Source organism: Eriocheir sinensis, unplaced genomic scaffold, assembly GCF_024679095.1.
Source record: "Eriocheir sinensis breed Jianghai 21 unplaced genomic scaffold, ASM2467909v1 Scaffold9, whole genome shotgun sequence".
NCBI classification, from domain to species: Eukaryota; Metazoa; Arthropoda; class Malacostraca; order Decapoda; family Varunidae; genus Eriocheir; species Eriocheir sinensis.
The window spans coordinates 118,982-140,701 of NW_026112274.1; the positions used below are offsets into that span (position 1 = coordinate 118,982).

The 21,720-nt window shown below is 42.9% G+C and overlaps 1 protein-coding gene across 1 annotated transcript; it reads left to right on the forward strand.

Annotated features, from left to right (window-relative positions):
- The first annotated feature begins 18,537 nt into the window (after window positions 1–18,537).
- Window positions 18,538–21,388, forward strand: LOC126994863 (sodium-dependent nutrient amino acid transporter 1-like). The gene is made up of 3 exons (XM_050854123.1): window positions 18,538–18,589; window positions 18,925–19,425; window positions 21,158–21,388. The coding sequence occupies exons 1-3, from the start codon at window positions 18,538–18,540 to the stop codon at window positions 21,370–21,372; spliced, it is 768 nt and encodes a 255-aa protein (XP_050710080.1). The 3' UTR covers window positions 21,373–21,388.
- The last annotated feature ends 332 nt before the right edge of the window (window positions 21,389–21,720 follow it).

Here is a 21,720-nt window from a genome sequence, read left to right on the forward strand (position 1 = left end):
CAGCTATCACCTTCTTCAACACTAAACATTCTCGGTCTATCCTTAACTCAAAATCTCAACTGGAAACTTCATATCTCATCTCTTTCTAAAGCAGCCTCCTCTAGGCTGGGCGTTCTGTACCGTCTCCACTAGTTCTTCTCCCCCGCACAGTTGCTATCCATTTACAGGATGTATGCATCTCATGTGTTGGGGGGGAGGGGTCCACTCACACAGCTCTCCTTGACACAGTGGAGTCAAAGGCTCTTCGTCTCATCAGCTCTCCTCCTCATACTGATAGTCTTCTACCTCTCAAATTCCGTCGCCATGTTGCCTCGCTTTCTATCTTCTGTCGATATTTTCATACTGACTGCTCTTCTGAACTTGCTAACTGCAAGCCTCCCCCCTCCCCCGGCCCCGCTGCACACGACTTTCTACTCATGCTAATCCCCATACTGTCCAAACCCCTTATGCAAGAGTCAACCAGCATCTTCAGTCTTTCATTCCTCACGCTGGTAAACTCTGGAACAATCTTCCTTCATCTGTATTTCCTCCTGCCTACGACTTGAACTCTTTCAAGAGGAGGGTATCAGGACACCTCTCCTCCCGAAATTGACCTCTCTTTTTGGACACTCCTTTGACCTCTATTCAGGAGCAGTGAGCAGCGGTTTTTTTTTTTATATTTTTCTTTGTGCCCTTGAGCTGTCTCAGTAGCTGTAAAAAAAAATAGGTCCACTTTTGTGTATTATTTATTTCAATGACTTATATACAGGAATTAGTAGAGATGTCAGTAAGTTTGCAGATGATACCGAGATCGTTAGAGTAATTGAGTCGGGTCAGGACGCTAGTATTCTCCAGGATGAACTAAACAGATTGTTTTATTGGGCGGATAAATGGCAGATGGAGTTCAATGTAGGCAAGTGCAGTAATCTAAGTGTATGTAAGAACAACCCCTCATATAACTATTGCTTAAATGACACTCTTATAAGCAGGTCTAGGTGCGAGAGGGATTTAGGGGTCTTAGTTAGCTCTGATCTCCGTCTAAGGGCACAATACATTCAAGCTAGAAATCGAGCAAATAGGGTACTGGGATTTATTTCAAGGAGCGTAAGCAACAGAGGCGCCGAAGTCTTCTCAAACTATATTTAGCATTAGTTAGACCTCATCTTGACAATGCGGTTCAGTTCTGGTCACCTTACTATAGAATGGATATCAAAATGTTAGAATCGGTGCAGAGGAGGATGACTAAGATGATTCAGGGGTTGAGAAACTTGCCATACGAGGAAAGACTCAAACAGTTAAACTTGCATCCTCTAGAAAGGCGAAGGGTGCGTGGAGACATGATCGAGGTTTATAAATGGATGAAGAGTGTTACCCTTTTTTAAAGGTGTTTACTTTTTAATGTGATTTGTGTTAAGTGTTAATTTTAAGTTTAGGGCGCGAATTGTTATCTCACCTCAGGTCCGGTGTACCGTTGCCTGCTTTCTCCAGTTGATTGTAGTAAGTGAGATAACACAATAGTCTTTGAGTTAAGTGATGTGTGGCCGAGCGGTAGCCGTTACAAGTTCACTTTAGTTCTCTCTTTCACATGGATATTAAAACATACGAATGTACTTTAAGTATATTAACATTATTATACAAAAGTTTACAGTTTAAGTGAGCGAGTCGCACGAAATCAGAGACAGCCACACCACAAGGCGCAGGGCAGCGGAGCACCGCACGCCTGCCCGTCACCCGTTGTTCGCCCGTTTTATTTGCTTGTAGTTCGTCCGGAAGGGTGTGGGTTCCGGTTGATGACCGCTGATGAAAATCATCATTTGCTGATCCTAGTGTCAGTTCATCACAGCTTCCCACGGCCAAAAGAGAGACGTGTTGTTAAACATCCTGTTGTGCGACATCGTCCGGGTGGCGTCACACGTACAGTCATACATTCACATGTACATTATAATATACACATTACATCGCTCGGTTTCCTAAAAGTCGCGACCTCGCGGCTCACCCGATCTTTAAAAGCAGTGTACCTACCCATGTTACAGTCGCACAATGTGTACTCGTAAAACGAGGTCCTGTTATGGTTGCATTAAAAAATATATACAAGTCAGAGTCCGCCTAACGATACAACGTCGGGAAATGCCAATGATAATAAAAACAATCATGGACGTAACAATAAATGGGCAAAGTACATACAGGGCGAGGTAAACAGGGTTAGAGTCGTGGACATGGAAGCTCAGTACTATTCCGAGAAAACAAAATAATAGCTCGAAAAATTATTTACATGATACATCCTAGAAAAATTAAATTGACGAAACTATCATTAGGATACATGGTAATGGAGCTATTTGGAATGGTAAAAAGAAAAAGGAACAATCCTTGAAGAAGATCTGCTACACACTGAACCTTCGAGTCACAACTGGACACAAAACTGTCGCAGAGAAACACTCATCCGTTGCGTGACAATTAATTGCTAGTGTCGTTACCCTCGGCACGCCTTCGAGACGGGTGGGGTTTACAACAATAGATAAGGTTGTGTGAAAAGAGGTAATGTTATCTGTAGAGTTTCCTAATAGTTACAATGTGATAACAAGGACAAGTCTGGAGAACCTTAGAAGCATCGGCAGTCAGCACCACTAACTCCTAATACTCCGTTTTTCAGGTCTACAGTACTATAAAAGAAAATCCTGTCACCAAGTTGTGAAATCACGGTTGTAACAAATCTCACTGAAATATATAATTCCAGCATAATTGATTAAAGTAATTCCAGCATTAATAAACATCAAATGAAAAAGACAAATTTCCACCTATCCCTCGATCGTAATGAACGTGGATGACTGACATCTGTGACGCCAAAAATAATTCCCGTAACGGGTAACAGTGGTATGTCAAGTAAGGGTAAGTAAGACTTGTCTGCTTACTTCCAAAGCTTACAGATATTCACATGCTGGTTACAATAAAAGTTAGGGACAGCATCTACTCAAGTTAAGTCTGTCAGTGCAGAGAAAAAGTATGTTTTAAGCAGAAGCACATGAGGTTCAAGGTTAAATTGTACCTATCCCTATGTTAGTCTACACCCTCCGTTATTACGGCTCCAATTAAATTAAGAAGACTGACTGCCTTGCATCAACTCAGCAATAAAAGAAAATAGTGGGTTAGAGTGAAAAGTATTACTCAAGCATTCCCCTTCTCGCATGAAAAATATGCAGGCAAAAGCTTAGGAACCAAACATAAATTAGTAGATGCGAGGATGCAGGTTATAGTCGTGTGGTGGAAAGATGGACAAAGCAGCGTCAGGCTGAACCTCAAGCCAGTGCTAGTCTTTGGAGACGATCACTATGCACCATTCTATGCAAAAAAAAAAAAAAAGATCGTAAAGCTCAAATTTCCAACCACCTATTTATCTGACTATTTCTGCCTAAACCACAGGTAAAAGAACACACCAAGGATTTTTTTTTTTTTTTATTACCGCTGGTGACACCCAAAAAAAAGGTTTAGGTCAGAGGGTCGAAGGCCCCCCTCCCCGACGAACGTGTCGACGGCAAAAGAAGCTTCAAAAAGGACCCCAAATTACTTTAAATGCCATAAAAGTTGGCTGATAAAACCGTGTAGGTTGCCAGTGGGGCTGTAGTCAAGGGATACTGCACTCCTTCGAAAAGGAACTTTAAGGACAATCATGTACATAAGAAACTCTAGTAATAATCCAGCATTAGCTACAGAAATGGTTTCTCCATCTGTCCAGTTTCCTTGTTTAAAACACGAGATCAAATCAATAGATAGCCTATAGGCGTCCACTGGCCTGTTAAAAAGGCCACTCGTTTGCAGTGTCCACAGCAAAATTTTTACCCTTTACGAGGCTGTGTTGCCCATCTTCCCCAAATGTTTCAAGAAAAAGTGACCGAAACGTATCATAATCCTTCCGTCCAGTGAACGCGCTCCTGTTTATGAGGGCCGTCGTTCCCGTTCCCGGGATTGACCTTCGAGCGGCTGAGAGATATTTTATCTCCCGGATCTGACACGAATGAAACGTCCATGACAATCTCACTTTGAAACAAGAAGTCCCTGGCCGAATAATCTGCCTCCCTTGCTACCCTGCGAAAGGCCTAACTGCTGTTGCTGTTAGCGGGTGATTAGGGGCAGAAGCCATTGTGGGATTAGTAAGGTAAGTAAATACCTCTTGGTTGCACATGCAGCGTCGGAGGAGCAAGCACCCTTTGAAGACTGCTACACTCCTTACATGAGAATAGTTACCGTTATCCTTGACGGCACTGTTCTTTCTCTCTACCCACCCCTCATAGTCCTCGGGTCAGGTTTCTCTGCCATTAAAAGAGTTACTAGTAAAATGAGGAGTAAAATGGTTAAAGATAAAAAATATTGCTGCAAAAATAAGTAAAGTAATAATCATTCACCGCTAAGTATGTGCTCACTCCTCCCCGATGCTTTTAAAATGCATAATAAAAGAGGAAAAAGAATAATGAGTGAGGCTTAGCAAGACAAAACTTCTCGACTGTGCAATAAAACACAAAAAGAAAGGAGAAAAGAAAATGAATGATTATACATAAAATGCGTAACAATGTTACTCAAGAAAAATATTAAACATCCACACGCCAGAAAAATCAACAGCTGAAAAATCTAATAGATTAGATACGGCCCCACACGCCTTACCACGTGAACATAATAATAGTAATGCACCTGAAATAATGTTGCAAGTGGTGTAATTACTGAAACCGTATCAATGAGTGTCAGCTATAATGTGTTAAAAACCTCGAAGACAGCAACTCGATACCCCACTACTCAGCACGCTCGCGTCCTTCGCCTCGCCGGTGACAAGGGCAGGGCTGCAGGGGTGGCAGGGTCTGCCGTCCCCCGTCTGGTAGCGGGGAGGGTTTGGCTCGAGCAGACAATATACGCCTACCAGTCACCCTCAAAGGTCCGAGTTGCCTGGCGAAGATAAGTGCGCACCTACGACGAGTTGTGTCGTAGGAAGAAACAAGTGCCGAGACACCTCCAATGGAACTTGGTTGTGTGGAGGTGCGGGGCGGGGCGTGGTGTGCTCTCGGGTGCGGCTGTGTGCTGACTCGACTCATGGAGCAGGAAGCTCGCGCGCTGCCTCAGCAGAACGCTTGGTACACGCTTCACTGTCTCTGCCCTCACACACCGTCACTGAAGTTACGGTTGAGAGAGAGATATAACAATTCGGAGTAGTTCGTAACCACGCTGCACATCATTTATGTTAACGACTTTTAAGCGTCATTTTTAACGTGGTTAATGTAACGTGTTACGTTTAAGTTTAAGGCGCGAACTGCTATCTCACGTCAGGTCCGGTGTACCGTTGCCTGCGTTCTCCAGTTGATAGAAGTCATGAGACAACACAATAGCCTTTTAGTTAAATGATGTGTGGCCGAGTTCACTTTAGTTCACTTTAGTTCTCTTTAGTTCTCTCTCTCAGGTTAATACAATAACCAAATGTATTTTAACTATATTAACAGTTGTACTACATAAGGTTTACAGTTTACGTGAGAGAGACGCACGAAATCAGAGACAGCCACACCGCTGCAGGGCGCGGGGCGGCAGAGCACCGCTCGCCTGCCCGTCACCCGTCTTCTGTACCTCTTCCGCGTTGTTCGCCCGTTTTATTTGCTTGTAGTTCGTCCGGAAGGGTGTGGGTTCCGGTTGATGACGGCTGATGAAAGTCATCATTTGCTGATCCTAGTGTCAGTTCATCACAGCTTCCCACGGCCAAAAGCACGACGTGTTGTTAGACATCCTGTTGTGCGACACCGACCGGGTGTCGCCACACGTACAGTCATACATACACATGTACATTATAATATACACATTACATAGGTTTCTGAGGAAGCGCTCCTGTCTCTCCTCGGCTCTCTCTCTCTCTCTCTCTCTCTCTCTCTCTCTCTCTCTCTCTCTCTCTCTCTCTCTCTCTCTGCCTTTCTGCCTCTCTCTCCGCCAATCTCTCTGCCTTTCTGCCTCTGTCTTTGCTTCTTTCTCTGACTTTTTGCATGCTTATTTCTGCCTCTTTCTGCCTCTCTCTCTCTGCCTCTTTCTGCCTCTCTCTCTCTGCCTCTTTCTGCCGCTCTCTCTGCTTCTCTCTCTGCCTCTTTCTCTGCCTCTCACTCTGCCTGTCTCTGCTTCTCTCTTTGCCTCTTTCTCTCCCTCTGTCTCTGCCTCTGTCTCTGCTTCTCTCTGCCTCTCTCTCTCTCTCTCTCTCTCTCTCTCTCTCTCTCTCTCTCTCTCTCTCTCTCTCTCTCTCTCTCTCTCTCTCTCTCTCTCTCTCTCTCTCTCTCTCTCTCTCTTTGCCTCTCTCTTTGCCTCTGTCTCTGCCTCTGTCTCTGCTTTTCTCTGCCTCTGCTTCTCTCTCTCTCCGCCTCTGTCTCTGCCTGTCCCTCTGCCCCTGTTTCTGTCTCTCTCTCTCTCTCTCTCTCTCTCTCTCTCTCTCAGATGCAGAGAGAGAGAGAGAGAGAGAGAGAGAGAGAGAGAGAGAGAGAGAGATACATACTAGATATATACATAAATACGGACAAGTAGACAGACAGACAGACAGATAGATTGACAAAACACATGCAAGGAGGAAGAGACATAAAGAAACGGACAGTCATACACATACATAAAGGTAGACAGACACAGATAGACACACATACATACACATAAACGAACACAAAAGCAATAAAAGAGAGAGAGCGAGAGAGAGAGAGAGAGAGAGAGAGAGAGAGAGAGAGAGAGAGAGAGAGAGAGAGAGAGAGAGAGAGAGAGAGAGAGATTGTGAAAGTCACTGGCCGCTGACACACAGGCACAATCAATCCAACTCATATTCTCTCTCTCTCTCTCTCTCTCTCTCTCTCTCTCTCTCTCTCTCTCTCTGAGAGAGAGAGAGAGAGAGAGAGAGAGAGAGAGAGAGAGAGAGAGAGAGAGAGAGAGTCATATTAAAAAAAAACGACGAAGAGGAGCTACTTGTTGAATAACAGAAAAAAACACAAACCACAATATAACCGGGAGGCACATTCGCCAAGTCTGGAACACCTCGTCTCCACGGGAAATTAGGACCAATCGTAGCGCGCGCTCAGCCAGGCCACGTATTGCCAGCTCGTGACGTCATTACTTACCCTTTATTTTCACAGTTTTACCAAATATATGTTAATTATTTTGTGAGAACACACATATTTTCAACAGCTGAGATGTTTATACTGATGTTACTGATGTCTGACACATTATAACAGAGCTGAAACACATAACTAATAACTGTGACAAGCTAAGTTATCTGGGAACACTGACGAAACATCGTCCCTTGCTCCTCGGGCTGTGTTACTTTATTTTCAACAGCTGATATGTTTCTACTGATGTTACTGATGTCTGACATGCTATAACACAGAGCTGGAACACATAACTGATAACTGTGACGAGCTAAGCTATCTGGGAACACTGACGGAACATCGTCGATCCTTTGCTCCTCGGGCCGTGTTACTTTATTTTCAACAGTTGAGATGTTTCTACTGATGTTATTGATGTCTGACACATTATAACACAGAGCTGGAACACATAAGTGATAAATATGACGAGCTAAGTTGTCTGTGGGGGCGTGAGCTGGATACAAGGGGAGCGTGATTCCGTCTGCCAAAAATTGCATTTTTGCATGAAAGACACCCAAACATACACCCACACACCCACCCACCCACACACACACACACACACACACACACACACATACACACACAAACACACACAAACTTCCAGAGAAGAAGTATGTACACATGGAGAAGTATATATCCTTAACCTATCCAAATGTAACAAGCAGTGATACATTACTGAACAAAATTTTGTATCTTTACCTAAAATAATTTTAGACCAATATCCCATCTTTCTGCTCTTTATATGTATGTCAAGTGGAAATACTCCCAGTTCGATCACCATATACCATGTCATTGCCAGTATTCTTATGAACTCCTAATGCTTGTTTTAAAAATTTCATATGCAAAGGCTAACTCTCTAACTCTGTAAAATCCCCAAATGTCTGAAGCATAGGTCAGTACGGGCAACACCGTGGTATTAAATAGTTCAGTTTGCATGCCGGCTGGCAAGTCAAATTTCCTACACTTTCGTATCAGTGAATAGATTGCCCGTGTTGCCTGTTCTTTAAACTCCAGCTCGCCTTTACGGAACCTTCCTTTGTAATTAAATAACACACCAAGATATTTATAGTCTTCCACTACTTCAATGTTTTCACCTCCAAATTCAAATTTGTAGTTATCAATGTTGGCTCTTCCCCTACTAAATATGACTATTTTTGTTTTGTTGCAGTTAAGTTGTAGTTTCCATTGCTTACAGTACAAATTCAAAACAGTCAAGGCTTGCTACATTCCCTTCTCACTATCACACACAATTGTATCACCTGCATACATTAATACCAGAAGTTTTAGGTACGAGTTTAAGAAATCATCACCAATATCTACATTATTACAATTAATATCAAGCAATTTACTTTCAGTATCATTAATTTAAAAAGCAAACAGCAATGACAACAAATTTTCTTCCTGCCTTACCCCTACATTACATATATTTGATGTCTGTTGGTTCAGCATGACACAAGACCTGATGTTGTCATACATGTTTCTGATTAAATTAAATATTTTCCCATTCACCTTTTCTTTCACCAACTTGTACCACAAACCTTCACGCCACACCATATCAAAAGCTTTCTTGTAGTCCACAACAAACAAAAAAGCTTCCTTTTCCTTCAGTTGAACAAATCAACTTTACATTGAGGCAAAAATATATGATCCAGTGTAGAGTACCCATGCCTAAAACCTGCTTCTGTTTCATTAATAATAAACTTAGTATTTGAGTATTCATTAAGTCTCTCGTTAAGTATTGAGGTCAGCAGCTTCCCCATACAACTAAGCAAAGTGATCCCCCAGTAGTTGTTAACATCCTGAGCGTCACCCTTATTCTTATAAAGTGGCACTATTGTCCCAACCAGCCACTCAGATGGCATGACGCCAGTACCAAGTATCTTATTAAACAGCTTAACATATAGGGGAACAAAATCTGTTCAGTACTTTTAATGTATTCATTTAATATCATGTCAGATGTTGGGGATATACTGTTTTTTTTTTTTTTTTTTTTTTAAACATTTATAGCAACCTCTTCGATGGTTATAGGGTCATTAAGTAATGGTGAGAGTTCATTATCTATATTATCATGATCATTTAGAATATTTACTTCATTATTATCAATGTTGTCAATGTAATGGGGATCTGATGGCTCTTTTTCTGACCATTAAGGCTTTTCCAATATTCTTTAGGGTCATCACTTTTGCATTTCCTAAGTTCTTTAATTATGTTTATCTTCTTGTCTTTTATTCTTTTAAGATTTGTTTTGTATTTTCGGCTTTCCTCAATCATGCTGTTAAAGTTTACACTTCCTGTGCAAATGATATATATGTCTAGCTTTATGGTACTCCTTTCTGTCATAACCCTTTACAGTGGCATTGTTGCTCTTTTTGATATATGTTTTTTCTTATGTTGTGGAAAAGTTGAAAGTGCAGGGTCAATCAATATTTGCTTTAATTCCTGGTTTATATCATCTATTGATAAATTATTCAACTTAACTATCAACTCATTTACCTTACACTCACTAACATTCCTCACATATACACCCGTTCTCTCAGCATTCCACTTTCCTGGCCTTTCACTTGCTCTTCTTTGTTCTGCCTCCTGGGCACTCATGCTTACAGCGGGTACATTACTTGGTCCCATAAATTTCATCCTTCCGTGTAATCCACAGTGTACATCAGACAATAGCGGATCATAATCCACTACTCTAAAAACCACCACATACTGCATAACTTCAGGTGAACCTAAGATGTAATCTATAGTTGTATTGTATGTAGTTGTAGGCATGCCAATACCACAGTCTTCCCCCATCATTCCATTAAATATAAACACTTGATGATTTTTACAGTTCAACCAGTTTCCTGCCATTAAAGTTCCTGTCTAGGGTCAGATCTTGGTTTGCCCTGGTCTTAATTATACCAAAATCAGCTACACTTATGTGGGATACCTCGGCAGGCACCCGATCATCATCACCAGCACCAGAGGGAACATCAGACTTAGTGAGAGTATGAGCATTAAAATCACAACAAAGTACAGCATATAGTCATCACTGGTATAAGTTATCATTGTCCAACTCATCAAAGTGCTCTTCAGTGTCATATCTTGAGTGTGAGGGGGATTGTAACCACAGCTTACTACCAACTCCTTACCTAAATCTGCACTCCCTCTGTCTACTGTAATTGAGAGATAGTTAGTATGTGCCTCCACTGAAAGCTAACATTTTTCCTAATGGCTATAAGTAGACACCCAGACTGTGTGTGTGTGTGTGTGTGTGTGTGTGTGTATTTTTGCAATGTGTGTGTGTGTGTGTGTGTGTGTGTGTGTGTGTGTGTGTGTGTGTGTGTTTCTTTGTGAGTGTTTTTATTCATTCCTTTCTATGTGTGTGTGTGTGTGTGTGTGTGTGTGTGTGTGTGTGTGTGTGTGTGTGTGTGTGTGTGTGTGTGTGTGTATTTATTTCTTGCAATGTGTGTGTGTGTGTGTGTGTGTGTGTGTGTATTTTTTTCTTGAAATGTGTGTGTGTGTGTGTGTGTTGCAATGTGTGTGTTTTTATTCTTTTCTTTGAATGTGTGTGTGTGTGTGTGTGTGTGTGTGTGTGTGTGTGTGTGTGTGTGTGTGTGTGTGTATTTATATATTGAAATGTGTGTGTGTGTGTGTGTGTGTTTTTCAATGTGTGTGTATATATTTCTTTCAATGTGTGTGTGTGTGTGTGTGTGTGTGTGTGTGTGTGTGTGTGTGTGTGTGTGTGTGTGTGTGTGTGTGTGTGTGTATTTATTTTGCAATGTGTGTGTGTGTGTGTGTTGCAATGTGTGTGTATTTATTTCTTGCAATGTGTGTGTGTGTGTGTGTGTGTGTGTGTGTGTGTATTTATTTCTTGCAATGTGTGTGTGTGTGTGTGTTTCAATGTGTGTGTATTTATTACTTTCTATCACTGTGTGTGAGTGTGTTTGTGTTTGTGTGTGTGTGTGTGTGTGTGTGTGTGTGTATTTCTTGCAGTGTGTATGTGTGTGTGTGTTGCAATGTGTGTGTGTATTTATTTTATTGAATGTGTGTGTGTGTGTGTGTGTGTGTGTGTGTGTGTGTGTGTGTGTGTGTGTGTGTGTGTGTGTGTGTGTATTTATTTCTTGCAATGTGTGTGTGTGTGTGTGTGTGTGTTGCAATGTGTGTGTGTGTGTGTGTGTGTGTGTGTGTGTGTGTGTGTGTGTGTATTTATTTCTTTCACTGTGTGTGTGTGTGTGTGTTGCTATGTGTGTGTATTTATTCATTTTTTGCAATGTGTGTGTGTGTGTGTGTGTGTGTGTGTGTGTGTGTGAGTGTGTGTGTAATTCACCTCTTGGTCTGCTGCGGGTCTCTCTCGAGACAGCCAGCCGTTCCGCTACGGTGTGTGTATTTCTTGCCATGTGTATATTTATTTATTTATTGCAATGTGCATGTGTGTGTGGGGGGGGGGGGGGTGTATGTGTGTGTGTGGGGTGGGGGGAGGGGTGTCTTTCTTGCAAAAATGCAATTTTGGCAGACGGAATCACGCGCCCCTTGTATCCAGCTCACGTCCCCACAGACAACATAGCTCGTCACAGTTATCACTTATGTGTTCCAGCTCTGTGTTATCATGTGTCAGACATCAATAACATCAGTAGAAACATCTCAACTGCTGAAAATAAAGTAACACGGCCCGAGGAGCAAGGGATGATGTTCCGTCAGTGTTCCTAGATAGCTTAGCTCGTAACAGTTATCAGTTATGTGTACCAGCTCTGTGTTATAGCATGTCAGACATCAGTAATATCAGTATAAACATCTCGACTGTTGAAAATATGTGTGTTCTCACGAAATAATTAACATATATTTGATAAAACTGTGTAAATAAAGGGTAAGTAATGACGTCACGAGCTGGCAATACGTGGCCTGGCTGAGCGCGCGCTGTGATTGGTCCTAATTTCCCGTGGAGACGAGGTGTTCCAGACTTGGCGAATATGCAAGCGGGAGGAGGGAGGGAGAGAGCGAGAGAGAGGGAGGTAGAGGGAAAGAGGCAGGGAGGGGGGAAGAGAGGGGAAGGAGGGAGGCAGAAGCCAATCAGGAGATATCAAAGCGTGACGTCTCTATCAAACACTTTTGTACGCCTCTCAGTTAAGACTCTTCGTTGCTATGGTAATGACGTTCCACTGGCAGGAAAATGGCGTCCGCTGCTCTCTCTCTCTCTCTCTCTCTCTCTCTCTCTCTCTCTCTCTCTCTCTCTCTCTCTCTCTCTCTCTCTCTCTCTCTCTCTCTCTCTCTCTCTCTCTCTCTAGCTGTTCTGGCAGCAAAATGGCGTCCGCTGATCTTGACGACGTTTAGACATGTATCACTAGCTGTTCCGGCCGATGAGCTCCTTCCAACATAGGATGAAAAGGAAGCTGTAGTGGTTATTGTGGTACATAAGGGTGAAATTCAATGAAAGCAATTATATGTTTTTGTTTGGGCCGCCATATTTGCTGATGACGTCATCACAGCACGGAGCTGCAGCGAGCAGTCCGGATTGGGAATCCGGGCTGCGGCGTCACGCGTTTGAGAGCTCTCCCAAACGCAGCTCAGGGGTATTTTATCCAGTATATAAGGCGAGTGGCCTAAAATTACTCAATCAAAGGGCAAAAAATTCCTGGCGGTGCACTCGGGATATAACGTAAAAAAAAAAAAAAAAAAAAAGATCATGAAAGTGTCCGACTTATCCGATATCCGGCTTATTCGGGTCCGACGTAAGCGGGGTTTACTGTGTGTGTGTGTGTGTGTGTGTGTGTGTGTGTGTATATATATATATATATATATATATATATATATATATATATATATATATATATATATATATATATATATATCCATCCATCCATCCTCCCATCCATTTATCCATCTATCTTTCAATCTATCTATCCATCTATCTATCTATTTATCTATCTATCCAGCCAGCCAGCTCTCTCTCTCTCTCTCTCTCTCTCTCTCTCTCTATATATATATATATATATATATATATATATATATATACATACATATATATATATATATATATATATATATATATATATATATATGTATGTATATATATATATATATATATATATATATACATACATATATATATATATATATATATATATATATATATATATATATGTATGTATATATATATGTCTATCTATCTATTCAACGGTGGGTGAGTGGATAGCGTGACGGCGCTGCCTCCAGGACGACGCGTATTTGCGCCCCGGTGCCACACGACGGGATTTTTCAGTCACCTCTGAGTGGCCTAAGACTGCCCACACGTATCCAGAAGACCATCTGTCAACCCGGACTCTAGATTATCTCTCTGAAAGAGAGGGTCAACGATGAGCTCCAAGGGGGCAGTATGAGCCAACAATATGGCGCCACTATAAACACTTGCCTGCGCAACAACGGGCTGGAGCCGACCATCACGCCCTACCAAGAAAGCCTAACGGCGCCATATACGGAGACGTAAAACAAAGAATAATAATAAAGTATATATATATATATATATATATATATATATATATATATATATATATATATATATATATATATATATATATATATATATATATATATATATATATATATATATATATATTTCTCGTGCCCACGACCTTGACTCTTCTGAATTTTCCACCATCTGGCTAAGTCTTCATTGTCATTCAATTACTAAATACATCTGTGCTGTTTATCTCTCACCGACCGTCTTGGAGACTGGCCCAACATACTAGACCTCTTCCTTACTTCTAACCCTTGTGCTTACTTTGTCAAACTGTTCTCTCCGTTGGGCTCCTCCGATCACAACCTTACTTATGTATCCTGTCCTATCGCTCCTTTACATCCTCTGGACCCACCGAAGAGGCCATGCTCCTGGCATTTTTGCTTCAGCTCGGTGGGACGACCCGAGGATGTACTTTTCCGATTTCCCGTAGAATGATTATTGCTTCCAGGAGAGAGACCCCTCTGTGTGTGCCCAGCACATCACAGAGGTGTTCGTCTCTGGAATGGAGGCATACATTCCACGTTCCTTCTCTACTCCTCATGCTAAAAAGCCTTGGTTTAATGATGCTTGTTCTCGTGCTATTAAAGATAGAGAGACTGCTCACAAAAGATACCAGAGCCTTTGCACTCCTGCTAACCATGATCTTTATCTTTCTGCCCGGAATCGTGCCAAATCTATTCTCCGACTTACCAAAAGCTCTTTCATTAATAGAAAATGCCAAAACCTTTCTTTTTCTATTTTTTCCCGTGACTTTTGGCATCTAGCCAAAAATATCTCCTCCAATTTCACTTCTTCTTTCCCTTCTCTCCTTAACCCTGACGGCAGCACCACTGTCTCTTCTGTATCTAAGGCTGAACTCTTCGCTCAAACTTTCTGTAAGAACTCCACCCTGGACGATTCTGGGCATATTCCTCCTACTCACCCCCCCTCTGACTTCTTTATGCCTATTATTAAGATTCTTCCTAATGATGTTTTCTATGCTCTCTCTGGCCGCAACTCTCAGAAGGCTTATGGACCTGATGGAGCGCCTCCTATTGTCCTTAAAAACTTTGCTTCCGTACTGACACCTTGCGTTGGTCAAACTCTTTCGTCTCTGGCTATCAACATCTATTTTTCCTTCGTGCTGGAAATACGCCTTCGTACAGCCTGTCCCTAAGTAGGGTGACCGTTCCAATCCCTCAAACTACCGCCCTATAGCTTTACTTTCCTGCCTATCTAAAGCTTTTGAATCAATCCTTAACCGCAAGATTCAAAAGCACCTTTCCACTTTTAATCTTCTATCTGATCGCCAGTATGGGTTCCGTAAGGGGCGTTCTACTGGCGATCTTCTTGCTCTCTTAACTGACTCTTGGTCATCCTTTCTTAGCCGTTTCGGTGAAACTTTCTCTGTTGCGCTAGACATATCGAAAGCCTTCGATAGAGTCTAGCACAAGTCTTTGCTTTCTAAACTGCCCTCTTTCGGATTCTATCCCTCTCTCTCTTCCTTTATCTCCAGTTTCCTTTCCGGCCGTTCTATTTTTGCGATGGTAGATGGTCACTGTTCTTCCCCTAAACCATTCAACAGTGGTGTTCCACAGGGCTGTGTCCTATCACCCACCCTCTACATGTTATTCATCAATGATCTTCTTTCCATAACAAACTGTCCTGTCCACTAACACGCCGACGACTCCACTCTGCATTATTCAACTTCTTTCAATAGAAGACAATCCCAACAAGTAGTACATGGCTCCAGACTGGAGGCTCCAGAACGCTTAACCTCAGACCTTGCTATCATTTCTGATTGGGGTAGAAGGAACCTTGTGTCCCCTATTCTTCGAGAACACTCAGCTGTCACCCTCTTCAACACTAAATATCCTCGGTCTATCCTTAACTCAAAATTTTAACTGGAAACTTCACATCTCTTCTCTCACTAAATCAGCTTCCTCGAGGTTGGGCTTTCTGTATCGTCCTTGCCAGTTCTTATCCCCCGCACAGTTGCTATCCATATACAGGGGCCTTGTCCGTCTCTCGTATGGAGTATGCATCTCATGTGTGGGGGGGCTCCACTCACACAGCTCTTCAGGACTGAGTGGAGTCTAAGGCTCTTCGTTTCATCAGCTCTCCTCCTCTTACTGATAGGGTTCTACCTCTTAAATTCCGTCGCGATGATGCCTTACTTTCTATCTTCTATCGATATTTCCACGCTGACTGCTCTTCTGAACTTGCTAACTGCATGCCTCCCCCCTCCTCCGGCCTCACCTTACACGACTTTCTGATCAAGCTCATCCCTATAATGTCCAAACCCCTTATGGAAGAGTTAACCAATATATTCACTCTTTCATCCCTCACGCTGGTAAACTCTCGAACAATCTTCCCTCATCTGTATTTCCTCCTGCCTACGACTTAAACTCTTTCAAGAGGGGGGTATCAGGCCACCTCTCCTCTCGAAATTGATTTCTCTTTTTGGCAACTCGTCTGTACTCTATTCAGGAGCAGTAAGTAGCGGGCTTTTTTTTTCATTATTGTTTTCTTATTTTTTTACGCCCTTGAACTGTCTCCTCTGCTGTAAAATAAAAAATAATATATATATATATATATATATATATATATATATATATATATATATATATATATATATATATATATATATATATATATATATATATATATATATATATATATATATATATATATATATATATATATATATATATATATATATATATATATATATATATATATATATATATATATATGGGTGAGGCGTCGCCTGCCCACCCTATAACGCCAAATGCGGGGGTGCGTCTAGGCAGGTCTCCATGCAGGTCCTTTCCCATCCTGAGTACCTCCTGGCAAGATGCATTGACTTGCTCGATCCATGAAGCCTGTGGGCGTCCACTTGGCCTCCTCCACTCTGGGTTGTCTTTTTAATGAACAACCTGATGAGCAGGGTCGTTGCTGGGCAGCGTGCCACGTGCCCGTATAGCTGGAGTTGGCGTGTATGGGTCTGTGCAGGTAATGGGCCTCGAATCAGTCTTCTGGGCAGCGTGCCACGTGCCCGTATAGCCGGAGTTGGCGTGTGCGGGTCTGTGCAGGCAATGGTCCTCGAATCAGTCTCGATGGTTCGACACAAAGTCACTCCAGGGGTATCCATTATTATGAATACGAGTATCTATTATTATGAGTACGAGAAAAGACTCAAACAGTTAAACTTGCATTCTCTAGAAAGGCGAAGGGTGCGTGATGACACGATCGAGGTTTATAAATGGATGAAGGGCTTTAATAAGGGAGACATTCATAAGGTTTTGTTGGTAAGAGAACCGGGTAGGACAGGAAGTAATGGGTTTAAACTGGATAAGTTCAGATTCAACAGGGAAATGGGCAAAAATTGGTTTACAAACAGGGTGGTGGATAAGTGGAATAGGCTTAGTAGTCATGTGGTGAGTGCCAATACAATTGTCACATTCAAAAATAGATTAGATAAATTCATGGACAGCGATATTAGGTGGGGTTAGATACACGGGATCTACACGGGAGCTTAGGTTCAGAGGAGCTGCCTCGTACAGGCCTGCCGGCCTCTTGCAGAGTCCTATGCTCTTATGTTCTTATTTCCAAAGTTATCAATACGCCTCTCCAAGTCCCTATTTAGTGTCCATATCTCGCAGCCAGCAGTGTTGCCTCTATCTTCTATCGATATTTACATTTTGACTGCTCTGCTCAACTCGCAACTTCATGTCTTCCCCCTTCCGCCTGAATTTACTTGTCTACATTTAAGTTTTGTACCAGTATTTCTCGTTCGCAAAGAGTCATCAATTATAAACAATATTGATTTGTCCATATTCGTAAAGCCATTGAGTATTTTAAAACATTCGATCAGTTTTCCTCGGAGGCGACGTTTCTCAAGAGAAAATATGTTAAGGGTTGAGAGCCTCTCGTCGTAGGGTTTGTAGCGCAAGGAAGAGATCATTTGTGTTGTCCGATGTTGAACACCTTCTAATTTAGCGATGTCCTTTGTATGGTGAGGAGACCAAAACAGAACCGCATGTTCTAAGTGAGGTCTGACTAAACTATTGTAAAGCAGAGGTATTACTTGTTTTTTTTTTTTTTAATAAAAAGTTTCTTTTAATGAGGCCCAGCATTCTGCTCGCTTTGTTTGCTGCATCGATGCATTGCTGTGAGAATTTGAGGTTTGACGCGATTTTGACACCCAGGTCATTGACGGACTGAACGTTCTTGTGTTTAACGCCGCGCATTTCGTAATCGAACTTCTTATTTTTTATTCCAACTTAAAGAACCTGGCACTTATCTACATTAAAGGGCATCTCCCATCTATCACACCAAGCTGATATTTTATGCAAATCCTCTTAGAGGCTTTGTCTGTCTTCGTCAGTGAGAATTGAGTTACCAATCTTTGTGTCGTCTGCAAACTTACTAATGAGATTATTGATTCCAACGTCAACATCGGTGATGTAAATAATGAAGAGCACTGGGCCAAGAACCGAGCCCTGGGGGACGCCACTAGTGACAGGCGATCACCACTCTTTGTTGTCTGTTGCTCAACCAATTCGAGATCCATTTATAAAGAAATTTATGGTATGGATCGTTATCAAACGCTTTCTGGAAATCAAGACAGACTAAGTTCAGTGATTTAGTTACGCCATAATCTGAGATGAGGTCGTTATAAAAGGTCAGTAGGTTTGAGAGAGAGAGAGAGAGAGAGAGAGAGAGAGAGAGAGAGAGAGAGAGAGAGAGAGAGAGAGAGAGAGAGAGAGAGAGAGAGAGAGAGAGAGAGAGAGAGAGAGAGAGAGAGAGAGAGACTCAAAAATGGTCCAGATGTTTTGAAATTCTCACACGACCCCCCCCAGAAAAAAAATGTCTAACAACTATCTGCTAGGTGTCGGTTGGTGGCCGCCAGCTGAACCTCACGTGGTGTGGTGGTTAACGTGCCCAGCTATGAATCTGCGGGCAAAGGTTCACCCAGCTGTTATTCCTCCCTTTCGGGCTGGTAAGTAAATTGGTACCTGGAAAACCTGGGAAAGATAGGTTGTGGTAACCCGGATTTTTTTCACCTTAGTTGCGCCATCTTGCTTGGCTCATGCTGTCCCCTGTAGCTCATTCTTGGTCCATTTTAGAGAGTTGATATAGAGTCCGTGTTGATAGGTGGCCTCCAGGACAGCTTCTAGGTCGTCTTGGGCCACTCGGCGATGACTGGATATTGCCTACTTGTAGCGGCGGACGGGACTCGAACCTGGATCTCCGGAACATCGCGCCTCTTGCCCTGTGTCCCGGTAATGGGTTATACGCCGCCACAGTCTCAAGGGCCACTGTGACGGAGATAAGTACTGAAACCACGCGCAACTACAGGTCATGCCCTCATCTTCACCTTTCCTCCGCTCCTGGGCAAGCTGAACATCGCCTTCGATGGGGACGAGGGTGTGGAGGCGCAGCGATACGAACTCAAAGAACACACCGAGTTGCCAGCACAGCCCTCGGAGCCGCCGCCACCACTACCAGACCCAGCCGCGGACAAACCCAAAACACCGCAGGCCACAACCGAGGAGCAAGAAGCCGCAAAAGACACCAAAAACAATGAAGCCACGCGGGGGAAGTGGAAGAACAAGGCTGAGTTCCTGCTGTCGTGCATCTCTATGTCCATCGGCATTGGTAACATCTGGAGGTTCCCGTTCGTGGCTCTGGAGAACGGCGGCGGTGCATTCCTCATCCCTTACCTGATCGTGCTGCTGTTCATTGGCAGACCGATGCACTACCTGGAGCTCATCCTGGGACAGTTCTCTTCCTGTGGCCCCAGTCAGGTGTGGGAGATGCTGCCCGCGTTCAAAGGTAAGGACAAGTATGTTTGCATGTGGTCAAGGTCACTCGTACGCTGATGACTCTACTCTGCATTATTAAACTTCTTTCAACAGAAGACCCCTCAGCAGGAATTACCTGGTGCCCTTCAACCCCTCAAAAACTCAATTTCTCCATCTATCAACTCGACACAATCTTCCAAACATCTATTCCCTTCGACAACACTCAGCTGTCACCTTCTAATAGACTAAATATCCTTGGTCTATCCTTAACTCAAAATCTTAACTGGAAACTTCACATCTCTATAGCTAAATCACCTTCCTCGAGGTAGGGCGTACGGAATCGTCTGCTCCAGTTCTTCTTCCATTCACATATGCAATACATATAAAAGGGCCTTGTCCGCCCTCGTATGGAGTATGCATCTCACGTGTGGGGGGCTTCACACATACAGCCCTTTTGGACAGAGTTGAGTCTAAGGCCCTTCGTCTCGTCAACTACCCTGTCTTATTTACAATCTCCCACCTACTAAATTCCGCTGCAATGTTGCCTCTATATACCTTCTACCGATATTTTCATGATGACTGCTTTTCTGAGTTTGCTAACTGCATACCTGTCCCCCTTCCGCGGCCCTGCTGAACACGGCTTTCTATTCTTACTCTCACTGTACTGTCCAAATCCCTTTTGCAAAAGTTAACTAGCATATCCATTCTTTTATCCCTTATACTGGTAAACTCTGGAACAGCCTCCCTTTGTCTGTATTTCCCCCTGCCTATAACTTGACCTCTTTAAAGACAGGAGGGTCAAGACGCATCTTCTCCCGAAGCTGACCTCTCTTTTGGCCTCTTGTTCTAGTTGCTGTTGTTGGAGCAGCGCCTGGCGGGATTCTTTCTTGCTTTTTTGCTTCGTGCCCTTGAGCTGTCTCCCTTGCTGCAAACAAAGAAATTCTAGGTTTTTCAATTTCCTAATGCCAGAGCAGACCAGAATTTTCACTCTTTCATCTCTCATTGCTTAAAGGGTTCAGTGCGTGTTCATGTGTGTAAGTCATTTCTACACTTTCCAACTTCCTAATGCAAGAGTAGACCAGAATTTCCACTCTTTTATCTTTCATGTCCTAAGGACTGTGTGTGTTTGTGTGTTCAAGGTCATTTCTTGGCTTTCCAATTTCCTAATGCAAGAGTAGACCATAATATTTTATCTTTCATCCCTCAGTCACTTCCTAATGGGAGAGTTTACATTATATTACAGTACTTTCGCCTTTTCATTCTTCACTTTCTAATGCAAGAGTTTACGGTATCTTTGCTCTTTCATTTTTCACTTCCTAATGCAAGAGTTTACAGTATTCCCACTTTTTCATTCTTTACTTCCTAATGCAAGAGTTTACAGTATATTCGCTCTTTCATTCTTCACTTCCTAATGCAAGAGTTTACAGTATATTCGCTCTTTCATTCTTCACTTCCTAATGCAAGAGTTTACAGTATATTCGCTCTTTCATTCTTCACTTCCTAATGGGAGAGTTTACAGTATTTTCGCTCTGTCATTCTTCATTTCCTAATGCAAGAGTTTACAGTATCTTCGCTCTTTCATTCTTCACTTCCTAATGCAAAAGTTTCATCACCATAAACATCATCTATCCAAATCCCTTATGCAAGAGTTAACCACCTACTACGGCATGTTCTTTACTAAACGGTTCCAGCACTTTCTAATCTCACTTATATATATTTTTTCATTAACCGATTCCCACTGTACCTTTTATCACTATCCCCAGGTGTTGGTTACGGTCAGATGCTCGTCAACTGGGTCGTGTGCACCTACTACGTCTCGCTGATGGCCACCTGCTTGTTCTTCTTCTTCGCCTCCTTCAACCAAGAGCTGCCGTGGGCGTCGTGCGGGCTGTGGGCGAGCGAGGCGTGTGTGGATGGCGCGACCAACGTGACCATGCTGCAGGGAGGCACGTCGGCCGCGGAGGAGTACCTGATGTGAGTGTGTTTAGTGTGCGTTTGCCAGTCTGTACGCACTATTACCAGGGACTTATTGAGGGCATGTTAGGTAATATGTACGTACCATATCAAGGGAGTTATCGAGGGCATGCCCGCTAATCTGTACGCACCATTTCAAGGGAGTTATCGAGGTCATGTTCGCTAATCTGTACGCACCATTTCAAGGGAGTTATCGAGGGCATGTTCGCTAATCTGTATGGGACTTTTCGATGGCAACGTCTCGGGCTCCCCTACGACTATTTCTCAAGGCCACAGAGAAGATTAACCGGGTTTTCTTGGGCGTTTTCCCGTTGAAGGCGCAGAAGTCGGGTAAAACTATCACTAGAATCGC

Excerpts from the sequence above, each read along its gene's own strand:
- LOC126994863 (XM_050854123.1), top strand. The coding sequence starts at position 18,538 with ATGAATCTGCGGGCAAAGGTTCACCCAGCTGTTATTCCTCCCTTTCGG. Across the intron at positions 18,590-18,924 it reads TATTCCTCCCTTTCGGGCTG|TACTGAAACCACGCGCAACT; the intron begins GTAAGTAAATTG and ends GACGGAGATAAG. Across the intron at positions 19,426-21,157 it reads GATGCTGCCCGCGTTCAAAG|GTGTTGGTTACGGTCAGATG; the intron begins GTAAGGACAAGT and ends CACTATCCCCAG.